This window comes from Panicum virgatum, chromosome 8K (assembly GCF_016808335.1).
Source record: "Panicum virgatum strain AP13 chromosome 8K, P.virgatum_v5, whole genome shotgun sequence".
In the NCBI taxonomy this organism is placed as follows: domain Eukaryota; kingdom Viridiplantae; phylum Streptophyta; class Magnoliopsida; order Poales; family Poaceae; genus Panicum; species Panicum virgatum.
Genome location: NC_053143.1, coordinates 13,135,527 through 13,149,281, shown reverse-complemented (window position 1 = coordinate 13,149,281; position 13,755 = coordinate 13,135,527). Strand labels below are relative to the sequence as shown.

General features: G+C 48.2%; 1 protein-coding gene across 1 annotated transcript; it reads right to left on the bottom strand.

Annotated features, from left to right (window-relative positions):
- Window positions 1-528: 528 nt before the first annotated feature.
- LOC120646173 (proliferating cell nuclear antigen-like) lies at window positions 529-2,209 on the bottom strand. Its single transcript, XM_039922865.1, has 4 exons — window positions 1,888-2,209; window positions 1,634-1,804; window positions 1,444-1,544; window positions 529-761 (listed from the first exon to the last, which is right to left on the bottom strand). Exons 1-4 carry the CDS (start codon window positions 2,207-2,209, stop codon window positions 558-560), a joined length of 798 nt encoding a protein of 265 aa, XP_039778799.1. The 3' UTR covers window positions 529-557.
- Window positions 2,210-13,755: the final 11,546 nt, after the last annotated feature.

The window sequence follows — 13,755 nt, the reverse complement described above, 5'->3', positions numbered from 1 at the left end:
ACTTAAATGTTGACAAATCCTATCTGATTCATTTCATTAAAATTAGGGGATGAATTAACCAACACCCAACAAATTAGCCACTTGAGACCTTTTCTGTGGGAGGGATAGGCCGTCGGTTCGGTCCTGCCCGCGCATCCTTTCACCCTGAAGCGCGGAAATCAGGACTGCCGCTTAGGAGCACCTCCGACCGGGTCAGTCTCTCCAATTTACGGCAGTAAAAGAAATGAAAGGCACATTCTTGCCCTCCCAACAAATAAATTGTGTGACCGGATCAAATAGCACAGTATATACCAATGCACAAAGCACAAAGCACAAATCCACTCATATAAATATACTGTAAATCCAAGGACTCACAGCAAATACAGATACAAGCAGCTGAAACTGTCTGGCCTAAACAGATGAGGCATAACTTCTTTTTTGCTTGCAAAAAATAGTGAAGCAATTGATGGTGGAAAGACAACGTAGGCAACATGACCATATGTATCCCCGCAAGTCATCAGTTCTGCATCTTATCTTCCTTTGCGATCCTCTGCATCTCATCTCCCTCATTCTGCATCTCACCTTCCTTCATTCCTTGGCAACATGTAATATCTGATGCAGCTCATCTCTGTGATCTTGTACTCGAACACCGCGGGTAGCTTGGATGAAAGACTGATAGTCACTTGATCAGACAGGGTAGACGCCTTGGAGGAGTTCATGTACCTCAGGTCAAACATCAGGGAAACCTTTTCTTTCATCTCTATAAGGGTAGGTTCTTTTGGCTGCATTGATACAAACATGACCCATTAACTAGTGCACATACACATAAACAGGATCCATTCTACAGTATTTCTTAAAATAGTAGTTGAATGGCACAAGATACTAAAGATGTTACTCCATATGATAGAACCAATTGAAATTTATAGAATAAACAGATGGCAATCTGCACTGCAGAGTAGTAAACCACCTCCACCCAGATTTTACAGTTAAGAAGGAAATAAGCAATAACTAAAAAAACAAACGCCTAATTCAATCCTATTTACCAATACCAATGTAATCAACCAAATGAAGAGCCATGTTCCGCTTTATGAAATATGTAGACAAATTAACAAATTTAGTTATATAGACTAAACTAATACTGCCAACACAGAAGAGCAACATTAGCAAACAAAGTGGATTAGCAACTCAACACGGTATAGTGAGACAAAGAAATTCTAAGGCAGTATGAATGCATGTTATGCTAATCTAGTGTCTATATGTCCACTAGACAGGCTAAAAGGTAACCTAGGTGAGGAACCAAGAATGCACACTTGCTAACAACATTAGGGCATTAATAAGAATCGACAACACATCACTGATATGATTGTTCACTGCATTTCATGTTACAGTCACATACTACAGATATTCAGAGGATGATATCCATTCCAATTTGAGGGGCTATAAGAGGGTGAAACTGGTAAGTACCTTGTCAACAGTTTGGGTTTCTCTGCAGAAAATTGTTAAGGTCCCAGTTTTTCCCCGAGAAAGGAAGTCGACACTCTCCTTATCCACCGAGATAATGACAACTACGGCAGGAGATGAAAATGGTTCGAGCTACAGAACTAGAATCCTCCATGCACAACAGTAACAATTAGCCTTATGGTAAAATCTATACCAGTGTCCCTGTCCCCGAAGCTACTGAGCTTGTTGCAGATAGGCATAAACTTGGCAGAGGGCATGCGGACTATGGCCTGGTACTCGGATTCCGGGTATTCCGGGATTTCGAGGGGCACGCCATTGATGACCATGAAATCAAAATGAAAATATGAAATCTCATCACCATCCTCTGTTCATTTCACAAACCCAAAACCAGCACAGGGTCAGGGCAAAGAGCAGCTAGCGCAAAAGACATGCGGGTCCCGCACTTACCGGGCGACTCGAACGTGAAGGTAACGGTGTCGGACCAGTCCTCCTCGGCCTTGATGGTGATGATGTCGTCGTTGTTGGTGCAGCAGAAAGCCTTGGCCATGCCGGCGAGGTTGAGGCCCATGGAGAGGCCGCGGTCGCAAAGGTAGTGGTCGAAGGCCTCGGCGCGGAGGAGGAGCATGATGAGCGTGACGCGGCTGTTGTCCTTGGCCTGGAGCTCCAAGCCCGTTCTAGAGGAGTTGAAGTGGGCCGTACTAAACAGGTCGCCGAGCGCCTCCACGACATTCTTGAAGAGGGTCGCCTGCACCAGCCGCAGCTCCAACATGGTGGCAAACATGGTGGCGGCGGCGGCGGCGGCGTAGGGGAAGAGGGGCGGGAGAAGATGGGGAAACCCTAGCTAGGATCTGGGCGGGTGCGAGGAGGGGTTTTGGAGGGGAGAGCGCCGAGGGGGGTGGATGAAGGGGAAAGGGAGATTAATCTCTATATATACTACTTATACTAAAAAGAGGCTAGTACTCTTAAGACTTTTTGTCGTTCATCATCTGTCGCTCTTCATATCGTTCCATCCTCGCACGGCTCTGTTTGTATCGTCCGTCCGTGCGCCCACCGCTTTTTTTTTTCAATTTTTTTGGTGGCGACACCGCAGGTCTTCCATACAACAGCAAACCCTAAAACTAGAATCCTGGTTCCTCACAACGTCGCGTCCCATCTGCCCCCCACTCGGCATCCTCTCGGCCAAATCTGCGTGCATTCAGGCGGCCGACGGTGCCGCTGCTGCTGCCTGTCCAAGCACCGCGCCAGCCATCGGCCGGCGTTCTTGGGCCACTAACCCGTGAGCGGTCGTCGACGCCGCTACCGTCCATCCAAAGCACCGCCTTCCAGCGACACCGCTGCCGCCGGCGGATTCAATTGAGTTCCATGATACGTTGCGAGTACAGCACGGAAAGCGACACTAGGTGAGTTCCATGGTGCTGATCTCATCAATCTAACGTTCATCAGTTCATCGGTGATTGATTCTGAGTTCTATGATCATCAGTGCACGCGGAGAGGTGAGTCCGCCGCACTGTGCTAAGGCATTCTTCGACGACCGTTCGCCGGATCTCGCCCGTCACAAATCGCCTCTCACCATGATCATCAGGGCACGCGGAGAGGTGAGTTCGCCCAGTGGTGGAGCCAGAAAAAATTTCAAGGGGGACTGGAAGACCAAGGAAAGGCAAGCCGAAAGCCATGGCGGCGTGGCCGCGATGTCGACGGCAACAGCGCGGGTGCGCGTGGCGTCCCTGCCTCCGTACGCGGCATGTCTAGAATTGCCCTTCGCGACCGTCCAGCTCCGCATCATCGGGGCTTTCTTCAATCTGCGGCTCCTACTGAAATAGCTTCGGCTGTAGTTTTTGATGAAGTTGAAACTAATGCTATTTAAAAAAATATTTGGTAAAACGACTTCAGACGCTTAGAATCACGGTAGCTGCGGAAGCTACAATTTTTTGCTTCAATCGCGTAGGCAAAGCCATTTTACGGCTTATTCATGGCCACCATAATGAAATCATTTTGAAAATGGCACTTTGATAGTGGTGAAGCCAGTGAGGAAGCTATGCCAAATAGGCTCTCGGACCGTTACTTCTTGCTTACTTGTAGTTGTTGCCTCTTGAGCTATCTGCTGGACTTTAATTGAAAGTGCAACGTGAGCTACTAGATATTAAGCTGTAGAACTACTTATCTAATTATATTTGCTGCAAAGAAGAAGGAGGATTAAAAATTTTTTGGGCTGTTAGGGGGGTCTGTGGCCCCTACTAGCCCCCCTTGGCTCTGCCGTTGAGTTCTCCGCACCTTGCTACGGCGTTCTTCGGCGACCGTCATGGGCGTTGCATGGCCGCCGATGGATCTCACCCATCACAAATTGCCTCTCGCCGCTGCGTCCCACCGTCGGCGTTCTTGGGTCTGCGCGGCGGGGAGAGGGGGTGTAACACCCGTAATTTCAAATTAGGAACCCAAATAAATTTAATTAGTTTTGTTGTAGGTTCGATAAGGTTTTATTTAATTTCTCTCAAATTTAGAGCATTTATCGAGAATTAAATAAATTATTTAGCCATAAAATAAATATAAGGAATATAGGTTTGTGCATTTCATGATGGACTGCATCTTTTATTGGTTTGTGTTCAATTTAAATTCGAATTCTTGAGTTTGAATTTAAATTGAAAGCGTTTGGATCTTTTTCAAAAATGGAAAACCTTTCCCTTTATCTCCTATCCTTTTCAGCCCAGCAGGCCATCTCTTTCTCCCTATCCTTTCCTTTTTCCCGGCCCAGAAACCCACCCCCCTCCCCCCCCACCGCCGGCCCATTTCCTCTCTCAGCCCAACCCGGCCTCCCACCCCTCTCCTTTTCCTTCCTGCCATCGACAGGTGGGCCCCACCTGTCGGGGCCTTCCCCTTCCTCGTGTTTGAGCCAGACTCTGAGTCCGACCCGGAGCACGCCTCCCCGCGCCGCCTCGGCGTGGCCCTCACTCCAAGGGCCCGAGTCCGCCCCTATATAAGCACCCCCCGTAGACCCCCCTTGAACCCCCATTGAGCCGATGCCGCCGCCTTCGCAAACCCTAGCCGCGCTGCTGCCATTGAAGTTCTGCTTGAGCTCGGGCCAATGCCGCGCCGCCATTCCATCGCGCCCCCGCTGTCTTTGAGCCTTCCAGGAGCTTCGCATCAAGGTGGTGATGCTCGTCGATCCCCTTTCTTCCTCTATCTTGCTTTATCGCACGCGCATTAGCTTGTCGAAGCAAGCACCGCCGCCGCTCCGCCATGCGCCGCCGCAACTCTGCTCCGCTCGCTTCTACTACGCGCAGCCCATCCAGACGAGTTTACGAGGTCACGCTCGTGCTCCCAGTGCAAGCCGCGCTCGATTTGAGCCCCGGACGGCCGTTTCGGTCATGTCCGGCAAGTCGCCGCCGTGCGCCGCCGCCATAGCTCGCCGCCGGCAGTTCAGCGCCGCCGCCACTCGCCCCAACCCGCGGTGGCCGTTCGATCCTCATCCAACGGCCCAGATTAGATCTTAACCAAGTCAACCAAGCCTATACCGGTCAACCCTAGGAAACTTTGCAAAAGAGCCCCTCTGTTTTATTAAAATTAACACACCATCCTCTGCTGTTGAAAAGAATTTATGAAAAAGCTCTTTCTTTTATGTTTTAGCCCCTGACTTTAAGTTTTTTCGTAGTTTAGTCCTTCAACCATGTTTTAGCTATAACTTTCTCGTTTTAAATCTATTTTCTACGATTCTTACGCCCACGCGATCCTTGCAACATGTACAATAGTTTAGCAACCTTGTTTTGTACTGTTCATATTGTTTGGTGTACTGTTTCTTATCTTTTGCACTTGTTTGCTTGTATGTGCGTGTTTGGTGCGATAGACGATCTGCAGTTCGAGGAGCAGCAGCAAGATCAAGGCTTTGAAGGACCGGACCAGCAGCAGTTTGAGGAAGGCAAGTGGACCCTTGATCATGCTTTTGTCCCATGAAACACCAAACAATTCACATTTACTTTTATGTACATGCATGAGTCTATAATATGATGGGACCCGAATTAAGGATATGCCTAGTGTTGTTTACCTTTATCCTTGATCAACTTGGGTTTAATTTCATGTTGGGTAGCTATGCTAGTTGCTATACCTTGGTTATGGTTGGTTTATGATGATACAAAAGGTTGTACTTGTTTTATTTCATGTTCATGATGGCTTAATGTTGTTAATCAAGATTATATGATTTAATCGAAACATGGAGAACCACCCAAGAAAATAGTGCAACCACAATACCATATGGCTCTGGTCTTGGCTAAGTAACTAGATGATCTATATGTCGTGCCTGGGGCATTTGATTGGTGGATTTTTGGGTTATCGAGCTTTGAGGAGTGTGTGAAGGAAGCTTCGTCTTCTGAGGTACCGCGGAAAGCAAGGGACCAGTACGTATATATAGTGATTCTTTAGAAAGGCCTCATAGTGAATCCCTAGCCACTCACTAAAGGAAGTGTTTAAGGGCTTTGCTAACCCGAGCGACCTGGAAAACACGAGTTGTGGGTAAAGTGTACAACCTCTGCAGAGTGTAAAACTGATATATCAGTCGTGCTCACAGTCACGAACGGCTTGGACCCTCACATGATAAGTGAACTTGAAGTTGATCCAAATCATTGCTTTTACTTATGGTTACGTTGCTTATCTTCATATATGCTTATCTTGTGGGTTTAATGGTATATACTTATATCTAGTTAATGCTTGCTAATAAAACATGACCAACTAAAAGTGCTAAGTGCAGTTAAAGCCATGTCAGCTATTCCTTGCTTTAGCCTTGCATGTATTATAGTTGTTTCCCTACCACTTGATGAGTGCCAACCATAAGTGTACTCACCCTTGCATAATTGCTGCTCAGACCATAACAATTGTCCTGAGTATCTAGAAGATTTTGAGGATTTCTAGGCGTATGTCTTCTAGTCATCTGCCTGTGTTGAAAAAGATTCCGCTGCTACTCTATAGACGTTTATTTATTCACTTAAGACATTTGGTTTTGTAATAAAGTTATTTAATACTCTCTTTTTGATTTGCACTTGTGATGATAATCGCTTTATAGTTAATCGTATGTGTGTAAACTAATCCTAGTGCACATATGAGATGCATTCTGTTTGACTTCATAAACCGGGTGTGACAGAAGTGGTATCAGAGCTAGGTTGACTGTAGGATGTTAGCCTAGGTAGAAATGGTCGAAAATTAAGATCTATCTTGCTTAGAAACCAGGCTTTTCCATGCTTATTTGAAAATTACTTAATCCTTATTGATAGTTTTTATCTCATCCTTGATTGCATAGTTGTTTTTCTTTCAAGTATGTATGTTCTAAACAAAACCTCTCTATCCTGTTCTTCAGATGACCAGAACCAAGAAGACTGCCCGCAAGAGCACCAGAGGTCGTGCCTTTGCTTGTCGTACAGTTCCTGCACCTGTTGAGCCAGTACCCGCCCCAGTGCCTGCACCTGTTCCAGCTCGGCCAGAGGAGGTGGTCGAGGAAGTACTAGGGAGGGACTACTTCTTCGCAGAGGATCAAGATGGCCTCATCAGGGCAGTCGATGTGGATGGGAACATGCAGACACCGCTACCATCGCCAACACCAGTGCACGAGGATCTAGCTCCGCCACTAGCCTATTCCGCACCTGAGGTTCCAGCACTTGCCGCCACTGGAGAAGGTCGAGATGATGAAGACAAAGAGGAGGATGACATCCAGTACGACGGTTACTATGGCGAAGGCATGTGGGAAGACTCCGATGCAGGAGAGGAGCCTCTGGAGATATCAGACGATGATGAAGACCCAGCATCACCACCTGCACCTCCCGCTCCAGTAGCTCTAGCACCTGCACCAGCTAGAGGAGACCTAGAGGACCCAGAGGACCCAGGAGATGATGAGGAGGAGGAAGACGACAAGGATGACGGCCCACTAGCACAAAGGGCAAAGTACTATGTGTACACCTCGTTTAACGAGGAGGGTTACTTCCCCATGTTGCTCCGGGATGTGCTTGACGAGCTAAACAACATTGTGGCTCCCATGTACCAGACATGGCACTACGAAGACCCCATGCTCGGCGACTACTACGTCACTCATGTCCACATCAGGGTGGATAATGGGCACCGAGGCAAGAGGACTGTTTCAGCGCACGACTCCTCCACACCCATGGCGACCTACCGTGCCGCAATCAGTAGTGCCGCCAGGAGGGCTCTCTGGTCCCTCTGCCACACCAACCCCCGGGCCTTGGAGGACACGGATTATCAGCATCTTCCTCGCCGTGCTCGTGAGACGGAGGACACAGAGTTGACGCTTGGAGGAGACGAGGAGAGCCGCGTCAATGTCACTGTGCGGGTTCTCGCTGGAGTCAACACGGATTTAGAGAACGTCACCAACCAGCTGGACGAAACTCAGGATCGGCTGAGAGAAGCTCATCACAGGATCCGCCAGCTTGAGGCCCAGCTTGCAAGAGAGACACCCCCGCCTGTTCCAGAGGACGAGCCTCCACTCCCCGCCTTGTCACCCCCGCACAAGAGGCTCCGTTTCGGCGACCGTGGCTACCATAACCGTTTCTACTAGGAGTTAGGCTTAAGAGTTTAGGATGAGTCTTGTTAAGAGTCATTTTGTAATCGTTAGTTCGTAAACATTTGCTGAAGTGTGTTAGTTTAATCAGTGTGCTTTTATGCTTGGTTTTGTGAAACATTCATGAGTTGCCTTTTTATAATGATTGCGATGGAATTATGGAGTGATGACCATGATTGCATCAAGTTTTAATAAAGTTAGCTAGTTAGTAAAGCTTGGGGTTATCTATTTTATTTATTTGTCTCTATCTCATCCTTGCACCTACATTTTACCATGAATATTTCATGAGTCTCACTTGTCTAACCGATCAGATGGTGAACACCACATCTGAATCAGGGATCGATCTGCCACCCGTGCAATGTCAGAGAAGAGGCAACAACCCCCAACCCAACAACATGAGTGGAGGGGGCAACAACTAGAACAATGGACCACCAGCAGGGATGGAGCAGTTCTTCGCTGCGCAGACTCAGCTGTTTGACTCAAATGGCCAACGCCATGGCCAACCTACAAGCGCAAGCGAACCAAGCTCCAGTACCACAGCCACCACAGAGGGATCGCCATCGTGACTTCATGAGTCACAAGCCTCCTACCTACTCCCATTCACCAGACCCTCTCCATGCTGATGATTGGCTCAAGACCATTGAAAAGATGCTGAACATAGTTCAGTGTACAGACAGAGAGAAAGTACTATATGCCTCAGGCAGATTGGAAGGAACAGTCGCAGACTGGTGGGATGCTTACACCGTCGCCCATGCTGACAAAAACACCATCACCTGGCAAGAGTTTAGGACCCAATTCAGGGAGCACCATATACCCGAGGGTTTAATGAAGCTCAAGAGGCAGGAGTTCCTAGCTCTGAAGCAAGGAGGGATATCCATGAGTGAGTATCGGGACAAGTTCATCCAGCTGTCCCGCTATGCCCCGCAGACGTGGCCGAAGATAGGCAGAAGAAGGACCACTTTAGGCTAGGGTTGAATGCACCCATCAAGTATCAGTTGCTGGTGCATACCTTTGATAGCTTCCAGAAACTGGTAGACAATGCCATCTCAGTGGAGAATGCTCGCAAGGAGATGGGCGAGTAGAAGCGGAAGTTCGAGTCCAACACCTCCCGCCCGCACTTTGGACCACTGCAAGGAAACCAGTTCCGCCTAGGAGGATAGAATGTCAGCGTTGGGCAGAATCATTATCAGTACCAGCGCCTAGCTCAGCAGAACCAGCAGAATCAGTAGTCGGCACAACGCTCCAACCCCCAACAGAACTGCCAGAACACTCCTGCCGGTACTCCCGTGAGGAACAACAACACAGCCCCTACTGGGGTCATCGTGTGTTTCAAGTGTGGTGGACATGGTCACTATGCGAGCCATTGCACCAATAATCCTCAGAACACTCCTGCTCAGAACAATGCCATCGGACAGAGGCAGACTCCGTAGCAGCAGCCCAGGAACAACAATCAGACCCCGCAGAGCAATAGAGGGCAACAGAACTTCATCCGCGGAAGGGTGAATCATGTAGCTGCAGAGACCGCACAGGAGGTACAGGACGTCGTGTTCGGTATGTTCTTAGTCATCTTTGCCCCTACATCAGTTTTATTCGATTCTGGAGCAACGTATTCTTTCATATATACTCAATACATAGCCAAGCATTCCATACCCCTTTGCACCATGCCTAGAGCTATGATAGTAAACTCACCTGGGGGGAACCATGAGGGCCGCATATCAGTGTCTGGGTATTAAAATATAGATTATGGGTAGAGAGTTTGATGCAAGACCTATAGCTCTAGATTCTGAGGGTATCGATGTCATTCTTGGGAAGGATTGGTTAGCCAAGTATGATGTTGTTATTCAATGTGCCAAGAGGTAAGTGATTCTTACCAGTTCATGGCAACACTTCCAGCCGCAGCAGACTGTACAGTGAATCAGTTACAAGGGAATTCTATTGAAGATATCAGAGTTGTGTGTGAGTATCCAGATGTCTTCCCTGATGACTTGCCAGGTATGCCACCTGAACGCGACATTGAATTCATCGTAGATCTTTTACCTAGTACTGCACCCATTGCTAAGAGGCCATATAGAATGTCTGTTGGTGAGTTAGAAGAACTTAAGGCACAGTTAAAAGAGCTACTAGATAAGAAGTTCATTCGTCCTAGCTCATCACCTTGGGGAGCTCCAGTGATCTTTGTTGAGAAGAAGGATGGTACGCAAAGGATGTGTGTAGACTACAGGTCACTGAATGAAGTCACTATCAAGAACAAGTATCCTTTGCCTCGTATAGAAGATTTGTTTGATCAGTTGAGAGGTGCCAAGGTATTCTCCAAGATTGACTTGAGGTCCGGATATCATCAGTTGAGGATACGACCATCAGATATTCCCAAGACTGCCTTCACTACAGGATATGGACTCTATGAGTATACGGTAATGTCATTCGGATTAACCAATGCCCCAATTTACTTCATGTATCTGATGAACATGGTGTTTATGGAATATCTTGACAAGTTCGTAGTGGTATTCATCGATGATATATTGGTGTACTCCAAAAATGAGGAAGAACATGAGGAACATCTGAGGCTTGTTTTGCAGAAGCTCAGGGAGAATTAGCTATATGCCAAGTTTAGCAAGTGTGAGTTCTGGTTAGATGAGGTGTCGTTTCTTGGGCACATCATCACCAATGGAGGGATTGCTGTTGATCCAGGGAAGGTAAGAGATGTGTTGAAGTGGGAACCACCTCAGACTATATCAGAAATCTGGAGTTTCTTGGGACTCGCAGGCTACTACAGAAGGTTTATAGAAGATTTCTCCAAGATAGTGAAACCCCTTACTTTACTACTGGAGAAAGGAAAAGAGTTTGTATGGTCAGATGAGTGCCAAGCTAGTTTTGAGGAATTGAGGAGACTGTTGACTACAGCACCAGTGTTGGCTATGCTGGACATTCACAAGAGCTTTGATATATATTGTGATGCATCTCGGCAAGGACTAGGTTGTGTGTTGATGCAAGAGGGACATGTGATTGCTTATGCATCTCGTCAGTTGAGGAAGCATGAATAGAATTACCCCACTCACGACTTGGAATTGGCAGCCGCGGTACATGCTTTGAAGATATGGAGGCATTACTTGTTGGGACATAGATGTTAGATATATACTGATCACAAGAGTTTGAAGTACATCTTTACTCAGAATGACCTCAACCTGAGACTGAGAAGATGGTTAGAGCTTATAAAGGATTATGACCTGGAGATACATTATCATCCGGGGAAAGCCAACGTGGTTGCCGATGCTCTGAGTCGCAAGAGCTATGCCAACATGGCTAGGGTCAGCCAAATGCCACAGGAATTGTGTTGGGAATTTGAGAAACTCAACCTTGGGTTTGTTGGCCATACTGAAGGGATCATAATAGAGGTCGAGCCGATTCTTGAGCAAGAGATACGGAAGGGATCACAATGAATGAACTTGGCTCATACATTCGTGTCGAATCTAACGATTCTTCGTGGTCCACTTTTGTAGGTTGTCAAGGAGTGGCTTGTCGTGCTCTGATGATTGGCTCACCAAGATGCAGCCGTGGGTGGACCAATAGGAACATGCAGACGAGCACTTGGTCCATCCAACAGGACCACACACAGACATATCCTTTAGGGCTTACCTCACCTGGTACTTACCCAGGACTCGGGCTTGTCTGGTTTATGTTGGCACTCACCCGCAGCCACACCAGGCGAGGCCTCAGGTTGGCTATGCCCGGCACCACGTGGAGGCACTAGCTGGCGCGGTGAGGCTCTTGATCATATTTGCATATATATATATATATATATATATATATATATATATATATATTCATAAGATAATTCATGTGTTTCTAACTGTTCCTTTACTGAATGGATGCAGTTTCGCCTTTGCAACATGATGGAGACGGACTACTCGACTTACCTGACGAGGGTACGTGCCGGATTCCCAATGACCCAGTTTGAGCAGACAGAGGCATGGTCGAGGCAGCGTGACCAGTTGCGTCAGGTAGTGCACAACCGCGTGACGCGTGCGCTGGCTCCTCAGCGCTCGTGCGAGAGCCACCACCGCGCAGCAAGCCCCGACTGTGTGTGCTCCTGGCCGCGCGGCACCGCGGCTACCGCGTGCCTCCGCAAGCCGGCCGCACCGCGCCTGGCCACCGCATCGTGCACGTCTCCGCTCGCTTCTGCTGCCGAAGGAAATTGAACAAAGAAAGAACAGGAGAAGAATGCCGAAAAGTCCAAACCTTTAATTCAAAATTGCTTTCTCATAACGTAATGGTTTCGAATAAGATTTCAGCCATAGATCCCTGCCTACTAGACCCAATAGATGCAGCACCATTTCTAACTTTCTGTGTTCCTTCCGTTCCCCTCATTCAGCTACAGTTCCAGGGAGGCGAACCGGAGGAGACAGCCATTCCGGCGCCACTTTCTCTGGTTCCCCCTCTTCTCCGGCGGCCGCGCCGGCGCCGAAGAGGGAGGGGAACCGGGGGGATTTGGCGGCCGGTGTGTATAGCTCCTATACTAGTCTAGGTCTAGATAGAGTTGCTTAGGGTTTGCCGGTGAGGTGCTGTCGTCGATTCGGGCCGTCTGCAGGCAGTGCGTGGTGGCGACAGGGATCTGATGGCGGCTTACTCCCGACGGTACCTCCTGGTCCGTCTGTGAGGGTGGTCCTCTTCTGCTGTGGTGAGCTCGGCGGGCGATGGAGGGGAGTCTTCGTCTCCGTTTTCGTCGGCGGCAACAGATCGAGGTTAGTTTCCGGTTGCGCTTGTTTGGTGAGGCGGCACGGCCAATATGGAATAATTTCCCCCCGGTCTTCTTCCACCTTGTCGTCATGAGCTCCGGTGACGGCGGAGGACCTGCGGGGCTCGTCCGGCTTGGATCTGAAGACCCTCTGCGTGCTTCAGTTGGAGCTGGTTCGGGGCTCTTCCTTTGGGTTGTGGCTGGTGCTGTTTTCGCCGGTGTTGGGGTGGCGCTCTAGTCTTCAGGGTTGGCGGTTGCGGGCGGAGTTGGGGCTGGAGAAAAGGATAAGCTGACGGTTGTGGTCACGAATCGCGGATTTCTTGCAGCTTACCAATGTTTGGGGTCCGCTCTTTGGTTCGGCATGGCGATGATAGGCGGTGTGAAGTCCAGGTGCCTTGCTCGATGGCCAGCGATTTCTTGGTGCTGGCAAGCTCTGAGGAAGAAGATAAACAATAGCGGTCAGGACCTTGTTGTAATTTCTATGTTACTCGGGAACCTTTTTGCAAGAAAGGATTGTGCTGTGCCTTTACTTTAATATATGATGCAATACTTCTCGCAAAAAAAAATACTAGACTCAATAGACCCAAGAAGAAATTTGTGAAAAGAGAGGAATTGAACATTCAAAAGATCATTTTAAATAAGTAATCTAGCTAGAAACCTCCCTCAACCCCCCACTTTTGGTTGGAATAAGAAATCAGGAGCAATCAACCTCTCTCTCTTTCTTATCCTCTCTCAGGAAGCCCTCTCCTCTAGACTAGAGCAAATGAAATTAGTGTTCCAAGAGATACCCAAATCCGCCATACCCTTCTATATAACATTCATGGCAAAAGATAGAAAATATCCCTACACTAATAACTATGATACATGCATACACAATGGCAAAACGGCCCATTTTTTGTAGAAACATCAGACAAACATACCGCCTTCACGATTTTACTTTGCCCCGACGCAAGCTTTGCGATGACGCCACATGCCCTCTATCTCCGCCATCCTGCTACACTGGATGCGTCCCCGGTTTCAAGGCCCAAGCCGA